This window comes from Scatophagus argus, chromosome 23 (assembly GCF_020382885.2).
Source record: "Scatophagus argus isolate fScaArg1 chromosome 23, fScaArg1.pri, whole genome shotgun sequence".
Lineage (NCBI taxonomy): Eukaryota > Metazoa > Chordata > Actinopteri > Scatophagidae > Scatophagus > Scatophagus argus.
This window is the reverse complement of record NC_058515.1, coordinates 15,922,552-15,946,822: the sequence shown is the minus strand read 5'-3', so window position 1 is coordinate 15,946,822 and position 24,271 is coordinate 15,922,552. Positions and strand designations below refer to the sequence as shown.

The window sequence follows — 24,271 nt, the reverse complement described above, 5'->3', positions numbered from 1 at the left end:
GTGCAAATGTAAGAGACAACAGGTGGAAATTATAGGCAATTAGCATACAGCCCAGATAAAGGAGTGAGTTCTGCAGGTGGTGACCACAGACCACCTCTCAGTTCCTTTGCTTTCTGGCTGATGTTTTGGTCACTTTTGAATGCTGGCGGTGCTTTCACTCTGGTGGTCACATGAGACGGAGTCTCCAACCCACACAGGTGGCTCAGGTAGTGCAGCTCATCCAGGGTGGCACATCAATGTGAGCTGTGGCAATACGAGATGTGCCTGTCAGCGTGGCGTCCAGAGCGTGGAGGCGCTACCAGGAGACAGGCCAGTACATCAGGAGACGTGGAGGAGGCCGCAGGAGGGCAACAACCCAGCAGCAGGGCCGCTACCTCCGCCTTTGTGCAGGGAGGAACAGGAGGAGCACTGCCAGAGCCCTGCAAAATGACCTCCAGCAGGCCACAAATGTGCAGGTGTCTGCTCAAACGGTCAGAAACAGACCCCATGAGGGTGGTATGAGGGCCCGACGTCCACAGGTGGGGGTTGTGCTTACAGCCCAACACCGTGAGGGACGTTTGGCACCTACCAGAGAACACCAAGATTGGCAAATTGGCCACTGGCGCCCTGTGACTCATTTTAAGGACATTACATCAAAGTTGGATCAACCTGTAGTGTGTTTTTCCACTTTAATTTTGAGTGTGACTCCAAATCCAGACCTCCATGGGTTAATAAATTTGATTTCTGTTGATAATTTTTGTGTGATTTTGTTGTCAGCACATTCAACTATGTAAAGAACAAAGTATTTAATAAGAATATTTCATTCATTCAGATCTGTGTTATTTTAGTGTTCCCTTTATGTTTTTGAGCAGTGTATTTCCTTTCCGTGTGTGGAGGTTGTGTTGTATGTGTGATGAATGAAGCACACGTGTTCTCATGTTCTGACAATCAGAATCAGAAGTCCTTTATTGATCCCCGAAGGGAAATTCTACCATACAGACTTTGCACTTGCAGTTTTCCCAACCAAGAAAGGAAGTGAAAGATATAAAAATAGGATAACCAACAAGATAAGTATAAATCTAAAAAAATACAGGTATGTACATGTGTACATATACACATTTTATATATAAAGTGAGTGAGTGTGTCGGTCACTCTGCTAACTCTGCACTTTAGCAGTTTGATGGCGACAGGCAGGAATGATTTCCTGTGTCGCTCTGTGGTGCATCATGGGAGTCAGAGTCTGTTGCTGAACGAGCTCCTGTAGCCGATCAGCACATTGTGGAGAGGGTGAGAGGGAAAGTCCAGTATCGTCCTTATTTTGGACAACATCCTCCTCTCAGACACCACTGTCAGAGAGTCCAGTTCCTCTCCCACAACATGGCGGCCTTCTTGATGATTCTGTTGAGTCTGTTAGTGTCCCTCACCCTCAGGCAGCTGCCCCAGCAGGCAGCAGCATATGTGATGTCATATGGATATGTGACAAAGGAGACTCTTATTGTGAAAGTCAGATCTGAGACAGCAGAACAGGCCACAGGTCACTCAGAAGACCTGAACTCAGATCAGCTGTTCATGATGACATCACACATGAAGTCCTGCATGAGCTGAACTTCAGAAACTTCAAACTTTATTGTCAGTTTGTTTTCACAAACACTGAAATTCTTCTCTGCATGTAACTATCACTGACTGAACACACACACACACACACACACACACATGCAGTGAAACACACAGGAGCAGTGGGCTGCTCGGGGAGCGGGTTAAGTGCCTTGCTCAAGGGCACATCAGCTGGCTAATGGAGGGGGGAGCATTGTTAATCAGTCCACCACACCCAGATTTTTCCTGCCAGTCTGGAGGGGAATCGAACCGGCGACCCTCCGGTCACAAGCTGCTCCTCAAACCTCAGGGCCACAGCTGCCCCAGAAGTCAGCTGCAACATGAGACGGTTCAGTGTTTACTCACCTTCTGATTGGCTGGCTAACACTTCCTGTCTCTGTGGATTCAGAGGGGGAGGTGGGGGAGGTTCGCACTCAGGTGCGGACTGCACGGGGGAGGAGGCGTGTCAGGTGGACAGAAGCAGGTTCATTCAGCCTTCAGTGCACCAGAACTCTGACATGACAGTCAGACCAGGTGGACACGGTGGACACCTGACGAGGGGACGGGGGCGTCCAACACTGTGAGGCTTCAGGCTGACAGTCCAGCAGTGCATTATGGGACGTCTGCGGCTTCTTTCAGCGTCTTCATCCAACTCGTCTCCAGTCAAACCGCAGTTCGTCTGTCCTGACGCAGTCTGAGAATAAAACGCAGGAAGTTGACATCAGCGTCGGTTTGCTCCAATGAGAGAACACCTGCTGTCTTCAGTTTCTGAGTAGAAGTACAAAAAGTCACATTCAAATTTAAAATTTGAATCAACATTTAAAATTACTGCACATTTAACAAAACTACAGCAAATAACTGCAATCAGCCGGAGAGTTTCATGGTAACTACTGTGTACAAATACTCTGGTACAAACACCTTAAAGTAGTAAAAGTACTCACTCTGCAGTACGATGGGAGTGTTTTTACTGCTGCCGCTGAGTTCAGTTTGTTGTGTTGTAGAAATCAGAAAATGGAAGTACTCAAGTGAAGTACAAGTACCTCCAGTCTTATTAATGTGTAGTATTCCAGTAAGCGTCTCCTGTGACGTGTTTGGATCCCCCACATGATAACACGCAGTGACATCATCCTGGAGGGGGCGGGGCTAACACCTGTATGTCAAACCCCCACCCCTCTTCTTCTTCTTCTCCTCTTCCTCCTCCTCCTCCTCCTCTTCCTCCTCCACCTCCTCCTCCTCCTCCCTGTCCTCCAGTCGTTTTGTTCTCCCTCTCGGCTCGTTCACACCTCCGCTCACAGAGGAGGGGGGAGTTCTGGTCTGGTCTGTTCTGGTCTCTGTGCTCCAGTTTCACCTGCTGTGAGGTGACAAATGATCAATAATCACAAAATAATAATTCATTTAAACATTCAGGCTGAACAAAGTTAGCACAAGCTGATGCTGACGGAGTCACGTGACCTGCTCACCTGTCGCTCCCCCTCCACCTGTCTCACTCTCACACACGGTGAGTGATCAGAAACAGAAACTCTGTGTGCTTTGAATCAGCTGTTCTTCTTATTATGGGATGTCTCAGAGGACACGGCAGCCTGTTGTGTCCTCACGTCACACACTGAGTTGTACTTCACACGTCACACACTTTAAAATCACCGTTGAAGTAGTATTTATACTAGAGTACTTCCATTTAACGCTGCTACTGTAGTACCTTTTTACTTTTCTCAGTAATATTAAAGTGACGAATACATGACTGCAGCAGTGATGCGATATCTTTCTGTATAATGAGCTCTTGTACAAAGTACTTTTACACAGTGTTATTGTCACTGAAGAACTAATGAAGTACTGATGAAGTACTTCTATTTGTTTGTGTTTTACTGCAACGCGTGTGTTCAGTGAAGAGCGACAGACAGGCACAGAGCGACAGACGCATTCCTTCAGCCTGTGCGGCCCCGCCCCCGGATGATCGACAGAGCGCTCAGCCAATCAGAGCGCTCGGAGGGGGCGTGTCCTGCGGTCTCCGTCCAGAGGTGGAAACTTGACTCCGACTGCTTTTGTCCCAACTTTTCTCCGCTGCGACTTTCTGGATGTTTTAGCAGGAAAAGCAGACTCAAAGCGGGATCGCCGGGGCGGCAGGACGCACACCGGGAGTCCGGACTGGTCGGGACCCCCCTGCTCTGTGTGTGTGTGTGTGTGTGTGAGACCCCCTCCAGCTGGCCCACCGGCCCCTCTGCGCTCAGCAGGCCGCCTCGCAGCGCTCCTCTCCCGGCCTCGGGCCCGTCGCGCCCCGCTCCGCCGTGTCGGAGGACAAAGTGAAAAGAGGACACAAAGAGACGGAAAAGAGACGGGATGAAGGGATGAGAGAGGACTGGAGTCAGACGGAGACAGTCAGAGGACCGGGGGGACTTCTCTCTTCTTTTTGAACTTTTCCAGCTTTGGGGCGTCCATCTTGGGATTTTATCTGCGATGTGAAGGCGTTTTGTCCTCCCGCGCTCGACGGATTAATTCCTGATTTAACATCCTGAACTGAAGTCCGTCTGTGGGGGTTTTGGGCTCCAATGAGGCGCGCACGGCCGGCGGAGAGCGAGCCCAGCTGACGGTCAGTGATCAGGGATCGATACGTCTGATCGGCTCTGGCCCGGCGGATCACGGTTCGGGTCTGATCGGGTCTGGATCTGGTTGTTCCGGTATGGAGGCTCGGGTGGGGCTGCGGGCAGCTGCGGCCCCGGGACGGTCGTCCCCCCGCGGGCTGAAGCTGCTCCTCCTCCCGCTGCTGCTGCTGAGCCGCTGCAGGGCCGACGAAGGTAAGAAGTTTGTCCTTCATCCGCCGCCGTAGTCAGGTAGATCAGGTGTTCTGATGGTGTTTCAGCTGAACCGTGAGTGAGGTTCTGCATAGAATCTGAGCTCTGAACACTTTGACTGGACTGTAAACGTCCTCCCTCGGGTCCAGAACATCTCATGTGGTCCTGAAGGTCCCTCACCTGAGGATCCTGTTGGTCCTTTAAATCGTTTCTCCTCTTGTCTCTCGATTGATGATTGATTGATGGTTTAAACCTCTTTCAGAAGCAGAACCGGTTCCTGTCAGAGTCGATCCTGTTCTTTGTCACACCAGTCTTTGCTCTGTTGCTCAGAACGAGAACATCTGAGGTTCTACTGAAATGAAACACAGAGAACAAAACTCTTCAGATGACCTGAGGAAAGGAAAGGAAAGGAAAGTGACATATTTTGTCATTGGAGGGAACTCACTCCAATGAAATTTGTTCTCTGCATTTAACCCACCCAAGTGACGTGCACACACACACAGCAAACCCGGGGCAGTGGGCGACCGCGTGCAGCGCCCGGGGAGCAGTGGGGGTTAGGTACCTTGCTCAAGGGCCTGATCGAACCCCACAGCGGCCCCCTTTGGGCCCCTGGGCCCCACTTTGAGCCCCACAGACTGGAGTGTGGACTCAAACTGTGGTGGTTCAGTGGCTCCGACTGGTTCAAGTTTTGGTTGTTGATCGGAGGGTTAGTTTGATTTGTTCCTCTGTGCGTCCCCGTCTGTCTGTCTGTCTGTCTGTCTGTCTCTGTCTGTCCTCCGTCTGTTCTTTGTTCTGTTGTTCTGGTTTCAGCCTGCAGCTCCTCTTTGTTCTGTCAGGGCTTCAGTTTCTGACTGGGAGACGATTTACACACACACACACACACACACGTGTGAGAGGTGATCGTTTTCACAATAAGGTGACACGTATGTGAGACTTTTCAAAATAAGAGTGTTGAGCTGCTCCAGTTAAACCTGGTCCCTGAGCCCAGTCAGCCCAGTGAGACAGCAGTACAGGACAGGACCAACACAAACTGGGACCAGTTTGACCCACAGCAGACAAGAACCTGATCCAGGTGCTGTCAGGCCCAACACACTCAGACTGGAGTCTGAACTCGAAGAAAAGAAAAAGAGGCCAAATGATCAGTTTATCAGAGAGCAAGTCACAGCACGAGGCCACACACACACACACACACACATGCACACACTCACACACACACACACTCAGGCGAGTGTCTTGTGTAAACATCCCGCCAGCGTTGTCATGGTAAATTCTGTGTCCTCATCATGCACTCTTATCACCACATACACTGTTTACAGAGCGTGTGTGTGTGTGTGTGTGTGTGTACACAGTCTAAACGCACTACACACACACGCACACACACACAGATTTTTAATTGGCTCGGGCTGTGATGTCGATGTGTGTTTGAAGAGGAGCTGACAGTATTGAACACTTTGAGGTCGAATACGAATTCTGATCACATGACATCACACACCTGAACCGTGATGGTCCTGACAGACACACACACACACACACACACACACAGACAGACAGACAGACACACAGACAGACAGACAGACAGACAGTATTTGTACACCTGAATATCTGATGAAGTTCTCGGTTCAGTTAAAATACTTTGTGAAAATACTGCAGTACTGCAATACTCTTCAGTCTGCGTGTGATTTGTGTCAGTCAGCTAACAGGATCAATAACATGTGGACGACCTGCCTGTCACACACACAGACACACACACACACACACTCACAGACACACACAATCATCTCCTCTAATTGCTTCAGTAACTTCTCTTTCTAATTAACCAACGATCAGAACTGAAGAGTCTGTGTGTGTGTGTGTGTGTGTGTGTGTGTGTGTGTATGTGTGAATGTGTGTGTGTGTGTGTGTGTGTGTGTGTGTGTGTGTGTGAGTGTGTGTGTGTGTGTGTATGTGTGTGCGTGTGTGTAATTACAGTGTAGAAAAGGGGGAAGCAGCCATTTCATCGTTCTGCTCAGCAGCAGCTGAGGAATGAAGCTCTCTGTAGTGTGTGTGTGTGTGTGTGTGACTGTGAACCACACACACACACACACACACACACACACAGGCTGTGAGTGAAGAAGAATCAGCTTCATTGGCAGTTTATGTATTTTTACACTCACTGAATGTTTCCTCTTTTTGACCCGTCCTCAGTTGAACACACACACACAGGAGCAGTGGGCTGCCATGTCAGGGAGCAAACTGAGGGTTAGGTGCCTTGCTCAAGGGCACATCATCTGGCTAATGTGGGGGGGGGTTAACTAATCCCTCCAACACACACATGTCTTTCCTGACAGTCCGGGGGGAATCGAACCCGCGACCCTCTGGACACGAGCTGCTTCTCAGACCTCGAGGTCACAGCTGAACACTGAATGTAAACTCTGATTTAGTTTAGTGTCTTCAGCATTAAAGGAACAGAACGTCCAGGGGCTCCACAGACCCTCCAAGTCCACACGTGGACCAGGACTCTGGGGGTCCGTGTGTGTGTGTGTGTTCCTGTCTCACTGACTCCACCTGTCTGTCTCTCAGAGGTGCTGATGAACACCAAGTTGGAAACATCTGACCTGCGCTGGACCAACCATCCTGCTGATGATCCCCGGGTACACACACACACACACACACACACAACACACACACACACACAGAGACTGACAAACGCACACACACAACACACACACACACCATCATGTTTACCATAACTTCAATAAAGAACACTAATCAACAGCTGCTGATGTCCTGCCTGTCTGTCTGTCTGTCTGTCTTTCTTTCTGCCTGTCTGTCTGTCTGCCTGTCTGCAGTGGGAGGAAGTGAGCGGATTGGACGACGAGGCCAACAGCGTGCGGACCTATCAGATCTGCACTCTGGACAGTCCGTCCTCCTATTGGCTGAGGACACGCTGGATCCCCCGGGGGGCGGCGACCACCCTCTACGCTGAAATCCGGTTGGTCGATTTGATCTGTTAAGCCAGCGAATGTCGGCTCTGAGTTATTGATCTCCATTAAGATCAAATAAATTCTGTTATAGTCTGAATTAGAAAACAAACTGCTGCAAAAGGTCGTGTCAGACTTTCCTGATTGGACATCAGGATGATGAAAGATGTCGATCAATAAGATTTCTGAGTTATTGATTGATGATCGGCGACCTGACCGACGATTGTTCCTCCAGGTTCTCCATGATGGACTGTTCCGGTCTGAACCGGCGTCACTGTAAAGAAACCTTCAACCTTTATTACTACCCGTCTGACAGCGACGACGCCACGCCGACTCACCCGTCCTGGATGGAGAACCCGTACACCAAAGTGGCCACGGTGGCGGCCGACCACCTGCTGCGGCCTGGCGGCGAGAAGCGCTCCAACGTCAAGCTGCTGCGCCTGGAGCGTCTGGGGGGGGCGGGGCTCTACCTGGCCTTCCAGAGCCAGGGCGCCTGCATGGCGCTGCTCTCCGTACGCGTCTTCTACAGGAAATGTCCGCCCCTCCGCCGTGCCTTCGCCTCCTTCCCTGAAACCGTCCCCCACTCGCTGGTGGAGCAGGTAAGCAGTCACATGACCCATCTTGACGCGTGAACAGCGTGATCACGTCAGCTCCTGAACAAAAAGGAAGTCATTAATCTAACAAAATAAAAATCTCAGTGTTTGGTTTCTAGAATAAAAGTCTTTTATTTATTTTATTTAGTTGATGAAATAAAATCTTAGTCAGGTGGATTACAAAATAAATGTACTGCTTCTCCTTTACTTTACAAAGTAAAAGCACCACATTACGTAGTTTCAAAAGTAAAAGTACTTTGATTGTGCAGTAGTCAGTGAGCTTCATTTACAGGCTTTAATTCTGAAACTTTTGTGTGTGTGCTGCAGGCTCAGGGCGTGTGTGTGGAGAACGCTGTGACTCCACCCGGCGAGCAGTCGCGACCACCCAGCATGCTTTGCGGCGAGGACGGGCAGTGGGTGGGGCAGCCAACATCCAGCTGCGCCTGTCGCCCCGGATACGAGGCGGGTGAAACTGACGTGCGCTGTCAAGGTAAGAGAGCTTACAAAATAAAAGCCCCATCGTTTAGTCTGAGCGACTCGACGTGCTGAGACCTGATTCAGACCAAAACCTGCTGAGACCTGAACGCTCACCTGACGACAAACAGCTCGGACCATCAGTCACTCTACAAAGTAAAAGCACCGTCACCGAGCTTACAAAGTAAAAGCATCTTCAGTGTGAGAGGTGAAGTGTGTGTCTTCACTATCAGCACTTAAAATTCTTTCTGTCCAGATCTCTCTCACACACACACACACACACACACACACACACACACACACACACTCAGTGTAAACAGAGCCCAGTAGTTCACACTCAGAGGACCTGGAGACAATGACAGAGACAGATGTGCTGACAGTCTGACAGGAGGAGAAGTCTGAACCTCCTGTGACCTGAAACACTCACAGAGCAAATGATGCAGATGAACCCCGTTGAGATGCGTTTGAGTTCCTCACAGTGAAGCAGCCGCCCACTTCCTGTGGTCGGGGGAGGGGACGTACACCGAAGACAAAACAACACAGAGTTCAGCTCACGTGTCCAACACCTGCTGCAGGCGGGTTCGTAGTGACCAGGTGTGTGCAGTGTGCGTCAGCGTGTTTCCCTGAGTCACCTGGTTATGGACACCTGAACAAGGTGATCAGCATCATGGCTGCATGGCGAGCTGAGATGTCACAGAAGCCGTCACTCCTGTGGCGGCTGCACGTTTCCTGAAGGCGGCGTGAGGTCACCAGAGGAGCTTCCTGTTATTCTCTGTGAGGTCAGAGGTCAGCTGACTGCAACCAGGAAGTGCTGCAGCGGTGGCACCGGGGGGGGGGTGTCGCCCTGCTTCTGGTTAAACATGAAACAGCCACACAGAAGGGGGGTGTTCAAGTGTGTCTGAGTGTATTTGTGTCTGTCTGTCTCTGTGTGTGTGTGTGTGTGTGTGTGTGTGTGTGTGTGTGTGCATGCTTGGCGAGAGATGCGGTGATGACATCATGGCGGCATTTTCCACATCCTGTTGAAGTCAAGGTCACTTCCTGTCTCTCATCCTGTCTCCATTGTTTGGTGCTGAAGCTTCAGCCTGCTGATGTTTTTAACTTCTCGTCGTCGAGTCTCTGCAGACTCAAACCAACATGTCGGTCCGTCAGTCTGTCTGACTTCCTGCCGGCTTCATGTTTGAAAAGCTGCTCGCTGTAGTTTTCATCAAACCGCAGGGAGTCGGGCCTTTGCTGGGGACTATTTTCAGTGGCGGATTAATCAACATGTGATTTACTGAGTGGAGTTCGGCGTCAACGCTGTCTGTGTTTGAGATGCTAATGCTAATGCTAACCCTGCGTTCCTCCCCAGCCTGTCCGGCGGGTCACTTCAAGGCAGGGTCAGGACCAGCTGGGTGTGAACCCTGTCCAGCCTACAGCAGCACACCAGTCCCGGGCTCCGCCACCTGCTTGTGTCGTCCTGGTTACCATCGAGCCGACTCCGACCCACCGCACGCCGCCTGCACCCGTAAGACTTTGTCTGCTTGTTTACATCTCCCACAATGCACCTGCCTGCATGAGGTGCCAGAGATATGACATCACTGTGACATCATCTGGATCATCAGGTGTTTTCACAGCACTGATCAGGACCAGGAACTGGAGGGGGAGCAGATCCCTGTTAAACAGGACTGGCACAGTCAACACTACAATACACCCTGAACACACACACACGCACACACTATTATCCTCTCCTCATACCCCTTTAATTACCGTGACTCCGCCCCTTTAACCACATCGCTCCAGGCGATGACAATTAGTCAAATTAATAGGCTCATTACCTCTATGTGTGTGTGTGTGTGTGTCTGTGTGTGTGTGTCTGTGTGTGCACTTGTGCATGTGTGGTAATGTTCGGGTCACACAGGTAAGAAATGACACACGTGCAGGTTTTAGGTTTCAGTGTGTGTGTGAGTCTTCTGACCTGATCAGGTCCTCCATCAGTCAGGAGCAGGAAACAAACGGACTGAAGGTCCTAACGATTTTCGGTTGTTTCTTTAACAGAAAAGTAAACTCAGACATAAATCCTGCACTTATCTGCCTGTGAGACTGAACTCAGGGTGTGACAGGAACCCCGTGTTTGACCTCAGTGACCTTTGACCCCTCCAGGTCCCCCCTCGGCTCCCCGCTCCATCGTGAGCCAGATCAACGACACCTCGGTGACCCTGGAGTGGAGCGAGCCGCTGGAACGAGGAGGACGGGGAGACCTGACCTACAGAGTCCTGTGCTCCGTCTGCGGGACCACCACCTCCAGGGTACACCTCAGCCAAAAGCACAGAGTCACCAGGATCAGTTAGACCAGAACCACCAGGATCAGTTAGAGCTGAACCACATAGGACCAGTTAGACCTGAACCACACACAACCATTTAGACCTGAACCACCAGGGCCTGTTAGACCAGAACCACCAGGATCTGTTAGACCAGAACCACCAGGATCAGTTAGAGCTGAACCACATAGGACCAGTTAGACCTGAACCACACACAACCATTTAGACCTGAACCACCAGGGCCAGTTAGACCTGAACCACACAGGACCAGTTAGACCAGTTCGAATGAGAACAGCCAGACCAGTTTGTGCATAAGAACAGATAGTCCAGTTCTACCAGTCAGACCAGTTACAGAAGCCAGTCCAGTCCAGTCCAGTCTCCGCTGACTCCACCCCCCTCTGTCTCCTCTTCAGGGATTGGTCCGTTCCTGTTCTCCGTGTGATGACAGCGTCATATACCGGCCAGGGCAGCGCGGGCTGACTCAGCGCCGTGTCATCGTCTGGGGACTCCGCCCACACACCAAGTACACCTTCACCGTCCAATCAGTGAACGGCGTCTCTGCTATCAGCCAATCAGAACCGGCCGCTGACAGAATTAACGTCACCACCAGCAGAGACGGTACACATCAGATACACTACATTACCCAGAATGCCTTTCATTACAGTAGTCCATTGGACGGGTTTGGACCTTTGTGTGTGTGTGTGTAGTTCTTCCTCCAGTATCCGGCCTGAGGAGGTCGGCGGCCTCAGAGACCAGTCTGACTTTAGAGTGGAACCCTCCAGTTGTACAGAACCAGTACCAGATCCTGGACTACCAGCTCCGCTACAACCCCAAGGTACACACACGCACACACACACACAACTGATCTGATGGAATGTGATGTAACTGTTGATGTCATCATCAGGATGGCGAGGAAGCGGGTCAGTGGCAGTACGTGTCCAGCAGGTCTTCTTCTGTGGTGCTGACGGGGCTGCAGCGGGCGGTCCAGTATCAGGTGCAGGTCCGCGCTCGCTCCCAGGCCGGATACGGATCATTCAGCACGGCGAGCGTCTTCAACACACTGCCTGAAGGTACGACTGTGTGTCTGTCTGTCTGTCTGTCTGCCTGTCTGTCTGTTACCCTGCCTGTCTGTTTGCGTGTCTGTCTGTCTTTCTGCCCGTCTGTCTGTCACCCTGCCTGCCTGCCTGTCTGTCTGTCTGTCTCCCTGTCTGTCTGTCTGCCTGCCTGCCTGTCTCCCTGCTTGCCTGTCTGCAGGACTCAGACATGATTGATTGGTGATCAGTGCTGATTGGTTCCTTGATGTGATGTGTTCTGAAGGTGTTGCTAACTCTCAGCTGGTGCTGACAGGAGTTCTCGTCTCCATGACGATCGTGCTGCTCGTCGCCGTCGTGATCATCGCTGTGTGTTGTTACCGGTAAGAGTGTGTGTGTGTGTGTTCAGGATGCTCCCTCCCTGCCTGCCTCAGCAGAACAATGGAACACTGACCTCAGGTCACACACACTCACACACACTCACACACACGCACACACACACACACACTCACACACAGCAGGGTGGGACATGTTGACTATATTAAGACAGAGAAACTCGACACTCTGAGAGAGACAGAGATAACATTCCTGAGAGAGGAGGGAGAGGTGTGTGTGTGTGTGTGAGTGTGTGTGTGTCCGTGTGTGTGTGGGTGTGTGTGTCCGTGTGTGTGTGTGTGTGTGTGTGTGTGTGTGTGAGTGTGTGTGTATGTGTGTGTGCGTGTGTGCGTGAGTGAATCCTGCAGAAAAAAACTAAAGACCTATCTGCCTGTCTGTCTCTCTCCCTCTCACTCCCTCCCTCTCTGTCTGTCTGCCTGTCTCTCTCTCTCTCTCTCTCTCTCTCTCTCTGTCTCCCTGCCTGTCTGTCTGCCAGCAGGAGGACGAGGGACGTGGACATGAATGATAAGAGTGGACATTACCAGATGGGGCAGAGTGAGTTTCAGCCAATCAGATTGTGTGATCGTCAGGTGTTGATCCACTGTTTGCTGCTGTGTGATGATGATGATGAGGTGTTGTTGCCGTAGCGATGAAGGTGTACATCGACCCGTTCACCTACGAGGACCCCAACGAGGCCGTGAGGGAGTTCGCCAAGGAGATTGAGGCGTCCTTCGTGAAGATCGAGGAGGTGATCGGAGCAGGTGAGCCGCAACCTGAAGAGCAGTGAGACTGAAGAGAGCACACACACTCTCACACACACACACACACACACACACACTCTCACTCTCACACACACACACACTCACACACACTCTCACACACTCTCACACACACACACACACACTCTCACTCTCACACACACACACACTCACACACACTCTCATTTACTCTCTCACACTCTCTCACACACACACACACACACACACACGCACACGTGCTGTATGAGCTGTAGAGGTGTTGGTATGTACTCACAAGCTTTAAAGGAACAGTACACCTCTCCTCTGTGGCAGTCGTGGATCAGCGGTTAGGGTGTCGGACCCGTAACCGGTGGATCGCTGGTTCGATTCCCCGTCCCGGTGTCCATGGCTGAGGTACCCTTGAGCAAGGTACCTAACCCCCACTGCTCCCCGGGCGCTGCACGCGGTCGCCCACTGCCCCGGGTTTGCTGTGTGTGTGTGCACGTCACTTGGGTGGGTTAAATGCAGAGAACAAATTTCGTTGGAGTGAGTTCCCTCCAATGACAAAATATGTCACTTTACTTTACTTTACTCTGCTTTGGCTGCGCTCTGATTGGCTCCTTCAGTTTGTTGCTTGTTGGCGACTGACTGGCAGGAGAAAATTATTGAGATGATCCACATTCTGGACAAGGGGGTCAGTGCTGGATCTGGTCGTCTTGTGGGGCCATTTATCTGACATGGATGGGTCCGCTGGTCCCCCAAGAGGGGCCAAGCAGCTGCCCAGAACCTGAAGTTCAGCTCTCCAGACTTTACTGAGGGACTTGATCTTGACTTTATTATTATGTGATGACGTACCTGGTGAGTTTGGATATCTGAAGACACTGTAATGAATAAAACCCTGTGACGTACCTGTCCAGGTGAGTTTGGCGAGGTGTGTCGTGGACGGCTCAGGATCCCAGGCCGGAAGGAGAACTACGTGGCCATTAAAACGCTGAAGGGCGGCTACACAGAGAAGCAGAGGCGGGACTTCCTGTCAGAGGCGTCCATCATGGGTCAGTTCCAGCACCCCAACATCATCCACCTGGAGGGCGTCATCACCACTTCCTGTCCGGTCATGATCCTCACCGAGTTCATGGAGAACGGAGCTCTCGACAGCTTCCTGAGGGTGAGACAGGCAGCTGCTGTGCACTATTAAACCATGTCTCACAGCCCACCTTTCTGTCTCTCTGCTCACCTGTCTGCTGTCCTGCCTCCCGTCCTCTCTCTCTGCTCACCTGTCTCCCACCCTGTCTCTGTGCTCACCTGTCTCCCATCCTGTCTCTCTGCTCACCTGCCTCCCGTCCTGTCTCTCTGCTCACCTGTCTCCCGTCCTGCCTCCTGTCCTGTCTCTCTGCTCACCTGTCTCCCGTCCTGCCTCCCGTCCTGTCTGTCTGCTCACCTGTCTCCTGTCCTGCCTCCCGTCCTGTCTCTCTGCTCACCTGTCTTCTGTCCTGCCTCTCTGCTCACCTGTCTCCCATCCTGTCTCTGTGCTCACTTGTCTCCCGTCCTGCCTCCCGTCCTGCCTCTCTGCTCACCTGCCTCCCATCCTGTCTCTCTGCTCACCTGTCTCCCATCCTGTCTCTCTGCTCACCTGTCTCCTGTCCTGCCTCCCGTCCTGTCTCTCTGCTCACCTGTCTCCCATCCTGTCTCTCTGCTCACCTGTCTCCTGTCCTGCCTCCCGTCCTGTCTCTCTGCTCACCTGTCTCCCATCCTGCCTCCCGTCCTGTCTCTCTGCTCACCTGCCTCCCATCCTGTCTCTGTGCTCACCTGTCTCCTGTCCTGTCTCTCTGCTCACCTGTCTCCCGTCCTGCCTCCCATCCTGTCTCAATGCTGACCTGCCTCCCGTCCTGTCTCTCTGCTCACCTGTCTCCCGTCCTGTCTCTGTGCTCACCTGTCTCCCGTCCTGTCTCTCTGCTCACTTGCCTCCCGTCCTGTCTCTCTGCTCACCTGTCTCCCGTCCTGTCTCTGTGCTCACCTGTCTCCCGTCCTGCCTCCTGTCCTGTCTCTCTGCTCACCTGTCTCCCGTCCTGCCTCCTGTCCTGTCTCTCTGCTCACCTGTCTCCCGTCCTGTCTCTCTGCTCACCTGCCTCCCGTCCTGCCTCCTGTCCTGTCTCTCTGCTCACCTGTCTCCCATCCTGTCTCTCTGCTCACCTGCCTCCTGTCCTGTCTCTCTGCTCACCTGTCTCCCGTCCTGTCTCTGTGCTCACCTGTCTCCTGTCCTGTCTCTCTGCTCACCTGTCTCCCGTCCTGCCTCCCATCCTGTCTCAATGCTGACCTGCCTCCCGTCCTGTCTCTCTGCTCACCTGTCTCCCGTCCTGTCTCTGTGCTCACCTGTCTCCCGTCCTGTCTCTCTGCTCACTTGCCTCCCGTCCTGTCTCTCTGCTCACCTGTCTCCCGTCCTGTCTCTGTGCTCACCTGTCTCCCGTCCTGCCTCCTGTCCTGTCTCTCTGCTCACCTGTCTCCCGTCCTGCCTCCTGTCCTGTCTCTCTGCTCACCTGTCTCCCGTCCTGTCTCTCTGCTCACCTGCCTCCCGTCCTGCCTCCTGTCCTGTCTCTCTGCTCACCTGTCTCCCATCCTGTCTCTGTGCTCACCTGTCTCCCATCCTGTCTCCCATCCTGCCTCCCGTCCTGCCTCTCTGCTCACCTGTCTCCCATCCTGTCTCTCTGCTCACCTGTCTCCCGTCCTGTCTCCCGTCCTGTCTCCCGTCCTGCCTCCCGTCCTGTCTCTCTGCTCACCTGCCTCCCATCCTGTCTCTGTGCTCACCTGTCTCCCGTCCTGCCTCCCGTCCTGTCTCTCTGCTCACCTGCCTCCCATCCTGTCTCTGTGCTCACCTGTCTCCCGTCCTGTCTCTCTGCTCACCTGCCTCCCATCCTGTCTCTGTGCTCACCTGTCTCCCGTCCTGTCTCCCGTCCTGTCTCTCTGCTCACCTGCCTCCCATCCTGTCTCTGTGCTCACCTGTCTCCCGTCCTGTCTCCCGTCCTGCCTCCCATCCTGTCTCTGTGCTCACCTGTCTCCCATCCTGTCTCTGTGCTCACCTGTCTCCCGTCCTGTCTCCCGTCCTGCCTCCCGTCCTGTCTCTCTGCTCACCTGCCTCCCATCCTGTCTCTGTGCTCACCTGTCTCCCGTCCTGTCTCCCGTCCTGCCTCCCGTCCTGCCTCTCTGCTCACCTGTCTCCCATCCTGTCTCTCTGCTCACCTGTCTCCCGTCCTGTCTCCCGTCCTGCCTCCCGTCCTGTCTCTCTGCTCACCTGTCTCCCGTCCTGCCTCTCTACTCACCTGTCTCCCATCCTGTCTCCCGTCCTGCCTCCCGTCCTGTCTCTCTGCTCACTTGCCTCCCGTCCTGTCTCTCTGCTCACCTGTCTCCCGTCCTGCCTCTCTACTCACCTGTCTCCCATCCTGTCTCCCGTCCTGCCTCCCGTCCTGTCTCTCTGCTCACTTGCCTCCCGTCCTGTCTCTCTGCTCACCTGCCTCCCATCCTGCCTCCCGTCCTGTCTCTCTGCTCACCTGTCTCCCGTCTGCAGATGAACGACGGTCAGTTCACCACCATCCAGCTGGTGGGGATGCTGCGTGGGATTGCGGCGGGGATGAAGTATCTGTCCGACATGAGCTTCGTCCACAGGGACCTGGCAGCTCGGAACATCCTGGTCAACTCCAACCTGGTCTGTAAGGTGAGACGGTCGGCCTGCCTGTCCGCCTGTACACCTGTCTGTGTGTGTCAGATGCATCAGGTTTTCTGTGTGTTCCAGGTGTCAGACTTTGGCCTCAGCAGGTTCCTGACTGAAAACTCTTCTGATCCGACGTACACCAGCTCTCTGGTGAGTCACCTGCTAACGATGCTAACTAGCATGTTAGCCTCCAGTGACCGTCTTACCTGTTGGACTGGATGTTTCTGTTGAAGCATCTAGTAGATGTTATGTTTTAATATAAAATCTACCTTCTCTAAAATCTAAACTGTGGAATTAAACCTAAAAGTTAAGTTAAAGGTTATGTTGAGTTATGAGCCATAAAGGAGCATTACGTCACATTTAAAAACACTGATCGGGTTTACTCACACTGGTGCTTGTGGCTCAGCTCTGGTTTTACTGGCTCCTTCTGCTGGCTGCTGGAGTCCCTCAGGGTCTCGTTAAACGCAGTCCATTCACTGTCTCCTGTCCTCTCTGTCCAGGGAGGGAAGATTCCAATCCGGTGGACGGCTCCCGAGGCCATCGCCTACAGGTGAGTATCGGTACTGCAGACGGGAGTCGCGTCAGTGTAGCAGCAGTTAACTGAAGTGATGATTTCTTTGACCCGCAGGAAGTTCACGTCGGCCAGCGACGCGTGGAGTTACGGGATCGTCATGTGGGAAGTGATGTCATATGGAGAAAGACCATACTGGGACATGAGCAACCAGGATGTGAGAAAACACACAACGACACCACGTAGCAACAAAACCACGACACAAAACACCTGCAGCAGTGAACGCATCACGAACTCAGTGACAAGTCAGGACTTTAGTTTCTGTGGTCATCGGCTTCACTTTCACCTCATCAAAAAGTCACCACAAGGAAAAGTCACGACTGTTTGTCAGCATCTGTCTTCCATTTGTCACACTGGTCTGTCTGTCTCTCCTGTCTCACTCGTCTGTTTCTCCTGTCTCACTCGTCTGTCTGTCCCTCTCCATCAGGTGATTAACGCCATCGAGCAGGACTACCGCCTGCCGCCGCCGCCCGACTGTCCCTCCTCTCTGCACGCACTCATGCTGGACTGCTGGCAGAAGGAACGAGCCAATCGGCCGAGGTTCTGCGACGTAGTGGCGTCACTCGATAGGCTGATCCGAAACCCCGCCTCCCTGAAGGTGACACACCCAGAGGGACCGAGGTGAGACTCGTTAACTCGGGGGGTGGGGGGACATGGGCTGCTGAAGGTCAGAGGTCACGTCGTGTGTGTGTGTGTGCATGTGAGTGTGTGTGGACATCCAGCTGAGCGACTGACAGCCATTAACATGGACACACACCAACACAGTCCCCTCTGCATGTCCCCCTGTCAGCGTCATTAATCCTGTCTGTCTGTGTCCCTTCCTGTCTGTCTCCCAGCCCGTCCCAGCCTCTGTTGGACCAGCGCGTCCCCCCTCCTCTCTCAGCCTGTGGCTCGGTCTCCGAGTGGCTCCGAGCCATAAAGATGGAGCGATACGAGCAGAGCTTCCTGCAGAACGGATTCACCAGCCTGGACATCGTCTCACAGCTCAACACCGAGTAAGACACGCAGCATCAAGTACATGTACTGTGTATCCGTACTGCTTACGTGTACCTGCCGGCTCGGACAGGTTGTTTCCTGTCTGAATGGATCTTTCTGTTTCCACAGAGACCTGCTCAGGGTGGGCGTCACCCTCGCCGGCCACCAAAAGAAAATGCTCTCCTCCATCCAGACGCTCAGGGTACACAAAGCTCCGCCCACCCTTCTCTACTGACCAATCACAGCCCTGCTCTGCCGTACTGCTCTCAGGTGCTGCCCACTGCTCACACTGATCCAACCTGTGTGAGAAAGCAACGCCCCCTGGAGGACTGACCAATCAGAGGCGCTGGCTGAAGCGGAGCTGTGACACAAGCACAAGAAACTCAGTGTTAGATTCAGGTGCAACAGACCTCTGACCAATGAGAAACAAGGAGCACCTGGCTGGTCACACCTCACCAAAGTACAGCAAACATCTCCCACTCAGGAAAAGCAGAGCTCCTCCTGCTCTGGTCAGGTAGACTTAAATCCCGTCCTGAACCCCAGATTGAGCAGCCAGTCAGCGAGGACGCCGGAAGACGTCCCTCACAGACGCTCTGACTGGACGTAGACGTGCCCCCTTTGGCCAAGCTGTTCAATAAGCCCCGCCCACTACATGGAGGCACAGCTGGGATTGGATCCCAGCAGACTGGACTGAACTCTGATGTTTAGATCTCACCGGTGTAGAAACTAAACCCGTTACAGGATCAGCTGATGGTCACAACTGAATCTGATGCCACTAAAGTCCGGACTGAAGGGACTTCTGTAAGCCAGCGCTGACGGACTCTCTTCATCCTCCGTCAGGAATCTTCTGGGATTTTACTAAAGCGTTTCTGAGGAATCCTTCAGGACGTTTTACAGAGTGATGGAATAATTCACCAGACCTGCAGCCTGACTGGTTGATCATCTGCATCGTCACGGCAACACGAGGACGTCCTGAAGGGGTTCGTTGTGTGACGCGTGGACTCTTCATCGCCGTGAGGAATATTCTGGGATGTTTGTGCCACACTTTGAAAACAAAGTGCTCCGCCTCCTCAGGTGAAGAACCCGTGGAGACCTTCAGGAGGACTTTCAGGACTGTGAGACCTGATGGCGGCTTTGCAGTAGTTAAAGTAGTCGAGTGGATTTTATTGATCCACTGAGGGATCAGCTGATTTAATACCAAACACTAAAGACTCCAGACTTGAAGTTTTGATATAAAATCTGCAGTTTGTGGCGGTGATCCACGACATGAAGGGGGGCAAAGCACAGCCGGTTTATGGTTTACTGCCAGTTTTTACACTGCAGACAGAAACTTTTGTTCCCACAGACAAAACACATTTCAGCTGATTTTACACCAAACCAAATCACTTTTCAAAGCTGTGTGAGTGTGGGGAGGACGGATGAGACGGACCGACATGTTGGACACGTTGGGTTGTAGATCTGTGGGTGGGTTTGTATTTTAGCACTTTTTGTAGCTGATTGATTGTGATTTGATTTGACGAGCAGGAGATCAAAGTTTTTATACTAAACTGACATTAAAGAAATGTTTTAAAGAACCAGAAGAGTTTGTCTTTCATTTCAAATCTGGACGGATCAGGACCAAAGACCGTCAGTCTCTGGTGACGTCCCACCAACACACCAGGAGACACAATCCGGCCTTGCTGCTCCACGTTCAGGACTTTCAGCCTGGTTTGAATCACTGAACAGACATGAGGATCTGAAGGTCTGGAGCTGAGCTGCTCCTGAACCTGAACCATCTGAGACCTGAGAGCCGGCAGGCCGTGAACCGGCAGCCTGCTGTCGGACCCTCATCAGGTTTTCACTGCCGCAGTAATAACCAACAGGGTGTTGTGCTCATCAGTCTGCTGAGTCACACCAGTCAGTGTGACTCAGCAGACTGTGTTTCAGTCACACCAAAAACACCAACAACCAGACCTGAACCAGACCTAAAGGCCTCAGAGCTTCAGTCTCTGCTGCAGGACAACATGAGCACACAAAGACCCAGAACCACCACACGAGCTGGTGTCACACCAACATCCTGTCAGAGACCAGGACGGCCCGGTGAGGTACGAACCTGCTGCTTCATCCTCTGTGGTCTTCTGTCAGGTGGGGGGGGGGCAGGTGAGGACGGGTGAAGACGGGGGGACAGGTGAGCACGGGAGAGGACAGGTGAGCACAGCACAGCGCTCCTCTCCACGTCAGGGCTGGTGTATCTGCTGGACGAGGGAACAAAAAGGTTTCAGTGGTTACATGTGGGCCTCGCAGGAAGCTCTGAGCTCAGGACTGAATCCACTGCAGCTCCTGGACGCACCAACAGCAGGACTGTAGTCCAGGACGCTCACAGGACTGGAGGACACCCAGCAGCCCCTCCCTCCTTTCAGACACGTTGTGGACTCGTGCTGAGCTTCATGAAGCTTCAGGTTCTCATCACAGACAGACTCAACAGGACATCATGTGTTCATGTCCCTCAGACTCACTCAGGGAAACTGAAGTTCCTGCAGCTTCTAAAGTAAGAAAGCAGCACACAGGGCAGTTTGTAAACAACAACAAACAAACAACAACTATTTTTATAAATAAAAACCAAGAAAACAATAAACTTTTAGCTAAATATGGAAAGCAGAGATATGAACAAAATAAAATAAATACAGACATGTTATGGCTAATAAGTTACTGCACAGTGAGTGGCTCCACTCCTCCCCTTCTGTCCTCTGTACCCTGTGTGTACCCTGTGTGTACTCTGTGTGTACCCTGTGTGTACTCTGTTTGTACTCTGTGTGTACCCTGTGTGTACCCTGTGTGCACTCTGTGTGTACTCTGTGTGTACCCTGTTTGTACCCCGTATCCCCCTCCTCCCCCCAAGAGGAAGCGGAGCTGTAGAGCCTGATGGCTTGAGGAACAAAGGAGTTCTTGAGTCTGATGGTCTTTCAGTCTTTCACAGGTGGCTGGCATTGTCCATAATGTCCAGCAGTTTGTCCAGTGTCCTCCTCTCTGCCACCGTCACCAGAGAGTCCAGCTTCACGCCGACCACAGAGCCTAAAGTACAAAGACGTCACCTGGTCTCATAGCAGAACCTGCAGGTCCCTAACGGACTCAGACGGTGAGTGTCGTCATCAGAAATCCCACGTGAAAAACACATGAACACACGCGAAACGGCGTCACAACACAACACCTGAGTGTAAACCTGAACCTGACAGCAGACCTGAGCGGCTCGTCTGGTCAACACGGATTTCAGTAAGCCAGGAGGCTAAAGCGGAGTAACATGAGTCCACCTGTTGATCGGGATCAGCGGGATTCCGATCAACAGGTGAGTTTAAAAGACGACTCTAAGTCCCGTCCGCTCGCTGCTTCTGATCCCTGACGAACCTGAGAGTCAACGAGCCGCAGAAGACTCAGAGTCTTCCGGTGTGCGGTTCGGGTCTTCCGCTCCTGTTCGGTTTCCAGACGCCAGCAGATGACGGCGAAGCAGCAGCCGTCAGTCCGTCTCGATCCCGACCTGAACGGCTCAACGCCGGGAACACAAGCCTCCCGTCCCGAAGACCGCAGTCTGCACCAGAGTCCACCAGGCCCGCATCACCACCTGCACGAACCGAACCAGACTGCAAAGCTCGGTGAGCTCTCTGACCAATCAGAGAGCTCGTCCCATCCTGTGGCTGACGTGTTTCACCGGAACAGGAAGTGACGGAGGACTAAAGGAAACGACCGAGCCTGTTTAAAATGTGTATTCTTAATTCCGTTTGTGAATCCAGTTGTAAAATAGACTTTTAAATATGAAATTTATTTACAAATTCATTTGAGTTATTTTTAAAATAACCTACTTATTTTTTAATTAGCATTTCCCATTACAATACTAAAATAATGAATTAATGTGTAGTTTAGTCATTTATTTATAGATTAATAAATGATTTTGTAAAATAAATAAATACATGAATGCATCCATTTTGCCATTCAGATAGAACAGCTGAAGGTGGGTGAGAGGAGGACGTTAGCCAAGCTGACATCCATCATGGACAACACCTCTCACCCTCTGCATCAGACAGTGGAGGCTCTGAGCAGCTCCTTCAGCGGCAGACTGCTACACCCTCAGTGTAGGAAGGAGCTACAGCAGCTGTTAGACTGTACAGCTCAACAGTCTGGTCCTCTTTTCCTCCCTTATGAGGACTTGTATAGAGCTGTATAGTGTACTGTGTTGAAAAAATGTTAATTAATTACTCTTTTCATATATTTTTAACTGTTTTTATACTCTCTTCTGTTCTTGTGAGCTGCCATGACAACTGAATTTCCCCCCTGTGGGATCAATAAAGTTCATCTTCTTCTGAAGGTGTGACAGGAAGTGGGAGCACAAAGATAGGATGACACACATCAAACCAGCCACAGGTGGGACTTGAACCTGTGACCACTGCAGAGGACAGACAGGCTCAGCACATGAGTCCTACACTTTACCAACTGAGCTGCTGAGGTGAGCTGAAGATGATCAGGTGTGGAGTCATGCTGTGGTGTGAACACAGCAGCTGACTGGATCAGCTGCATCTCTCTGTGGTGATGTTGATGTTTAAGGGAGGGGCCAGGGGGATCTCTGTCAGCCAATCAGAACACAGATGAGCCGTCCTTGCAGTTAGTTGGCTCTTTGAAAGAAACACATCCACAGTGAGCTTCTCTTCTCACATCATCTGGCTGAAACTCGAAGGAGGCCTGAGCACCGAGTGCCAAACATTTGGGTTTGATTCTCTCTCGTCAGCCATCAGGTTTATCTCGTGACCCCCTTCAGGAGGTGTGGGGGCCCGGGCTGAGGCCCCCCCGGCCCTCAGGGACTCAGTCAGTGTTCGTGTACTTTAATGACACGATGGAACAAAAGAATCTGCTTCAAACACTCACATGTTAATGTGCTTCAGTCAGAGAGGAACAAACTGACTGGAGGTCAGCATGAAGTCAGTCTCACACACACGAACATGAGGAGTGTGTGTGTGTGTGTGTGTGTTACCAGACTGGTGACAGACAGATGAGTGTGTGGACACACACCAGACCTGCCAGCATCCTCCTCATCATCACACATGGAGCCAAAGTCCTGTTGGTCTGACGTCACACAGACTTCAGACCATCACGATGGTGACATGAGGGGGAGGAAGTGACATCACACTCTGTAGGTCATCAAGACCTAGAGAGACCACAGTCCAACAGGTGGTCCACATCAACGCACACACACACACACACACACACGGTGACTGTGTGTCAAAGGTCAGTGTGAGTGAGTGTGTGTGTGTGTGTGTGTGTGTGTGTGTGTGGGTGTGTAACCTGAGTCTGTACAAACACTGAAGAAAAGAGAAACACAGTGAAGCTCTTCATTAAGGAGAACCAACAGAAGCTGATCTGATCTGAGGTCAGTGATGTGAGGTCAGTCCTCAGCTGATCAATCATCTCCAATCGAGGTGTGACGGGAGGCTGAAGTTCCTCCTGTTACTGCAGCAGGAGTGGAGACACACGCAGCAGCACACACACAGTATTTTTACTCTGTTGTAGCAGTACTTGTACTCCAGCAGAGGATCTGAGGAGTCGCTCAGCACCCATCATGGCCGCCTCGGGTCATGTGACGAGCCGAACGCGGCGGCAGCTTCTCGTCTCAGAGCTCATCTGACAGAAACGACTTCCAGACCACCAGAGTCAGTTTGGCTTTAACAGAAAGCAGCTGCTGACCGCAACGAGTCCACACACACAGACACACACACAGACACACTGACACACAGACACACACTGACACATTGACACTGACACACACACACACACACACACGCACACAGTGTGTGATGTATAGGAAGGAACATTTCAACGTGTTATTTCACTTTAATGAGCACATTGTTGGCAGAGAAACGAAGAAACAGGAGGGAGGAGAGCGTGTGTGTGTGTGTGTGTGTGTGTCTGTGTGTGTGTGTGTGTGTCAGTGTGCGTGTGCGTGTCCAACAGCCAGAGGGGACAGACTGTTAGGCTCTGAGGAAACTGATCTGGGAACAGTTCAGGTATTTATGTGATGATTGATTGATTCACGGGATCAAACCTGTCAGACGACACTGTGGGTGGAGACGAGCTGCAGCCAACAGGACATCATGTGTGTTTGAGTCAACATGACAGGAAGACACACACACACACACACACACACACACACACACACACACATATTATGTCGCCAT

At 52.0% G+C, this 24,271-nt stretch overlaps 1 protein-coding gene and 1 long non-coding RNA gene across 14 annotated transcripts; one reads left to right on the top strand and one right to left on the bottom strand.

Annotated features, from left to right (window-relative positions):
• Window positions 1-1,320: 1,320 nt before the first annotated feature.
• On the bottom strand, window positions 1,321-21,721 carry LOC124054594. 12 transcript variants are annotated; one of them, XR_006842405.1, is made up of 7 exons: window positions 21,456-21,720; window positions 20,404-20,596; window positions 16,916-20,308; window positions 16,368-16,569; window positions 13,735-13,984; window positions 2,514-2,923; window positions 1,321-2,266 (listed from the first exon to the last, which is right to left on the bottom strand). It is a non-coding gene; the product is annotated as an uncharacterized LOC124054594 (long non-coding RNA). The 12 variants fall into 12 exon arrangements; XR_006842409.1 differs by having other exon boundaries at window positions 16,916-20,305; XR_006842406.1 differs by having other exon boundaries at window positions 1,321-2,340; window positions 16,916-20,596; window positions 21,456-21,721.
• Window positions 3,574-19,648, top strand: LOC124054573 (ephrin type-B receptor 4b-like). 2 transcript variants are annotated; one of them, XM_046380750.1, is made up of 21 exons: window positions 3,574-4,361; window positions 6,918-6,988; window positions 7,187-7,329; window positions 7,554-7,917; window positions 8,239-8,401; window positions 9,734-9,889; window positions 10,525-10,670; window positions 11,096-11,300; window positions 11,390-11,517; window positions 11,587-11,752; window positions 12,000-12,096; window positions 12,588-12,643; window positions 12,736-12,849; window positions 13,743-13,990; window positions 16,385-16,531; window positions 16,610-16,678; window positions 17,029-17,078; window positions 17,157-17,256; window positions 17,527-17,720; window positions 17,936-18,094; window positions 18,204-19,648. In XM_046380750.1, exons 1-21 carry the CDS (start codon window positions 4,247-4,249, stop codon window positions 18,307-18,309), a joined length of 2,997 nt encoding a protein of 998 aa, XP_046236706.1. In that variant the 5' UTR covers window positions 3,574-4,246; the 3' UTR covers window positions 18,310-19,648. The 2 variants fall into 2 exon arrangements, with proteins under 2 accessions (XP_046236706.1, XP_046236705.1); XM_046380749.1 differs by having other exon boundaries at window positions 12,585-12,643.
• Window positions 21,722-24,271: the final 2,550 nt, after the last annotated feature.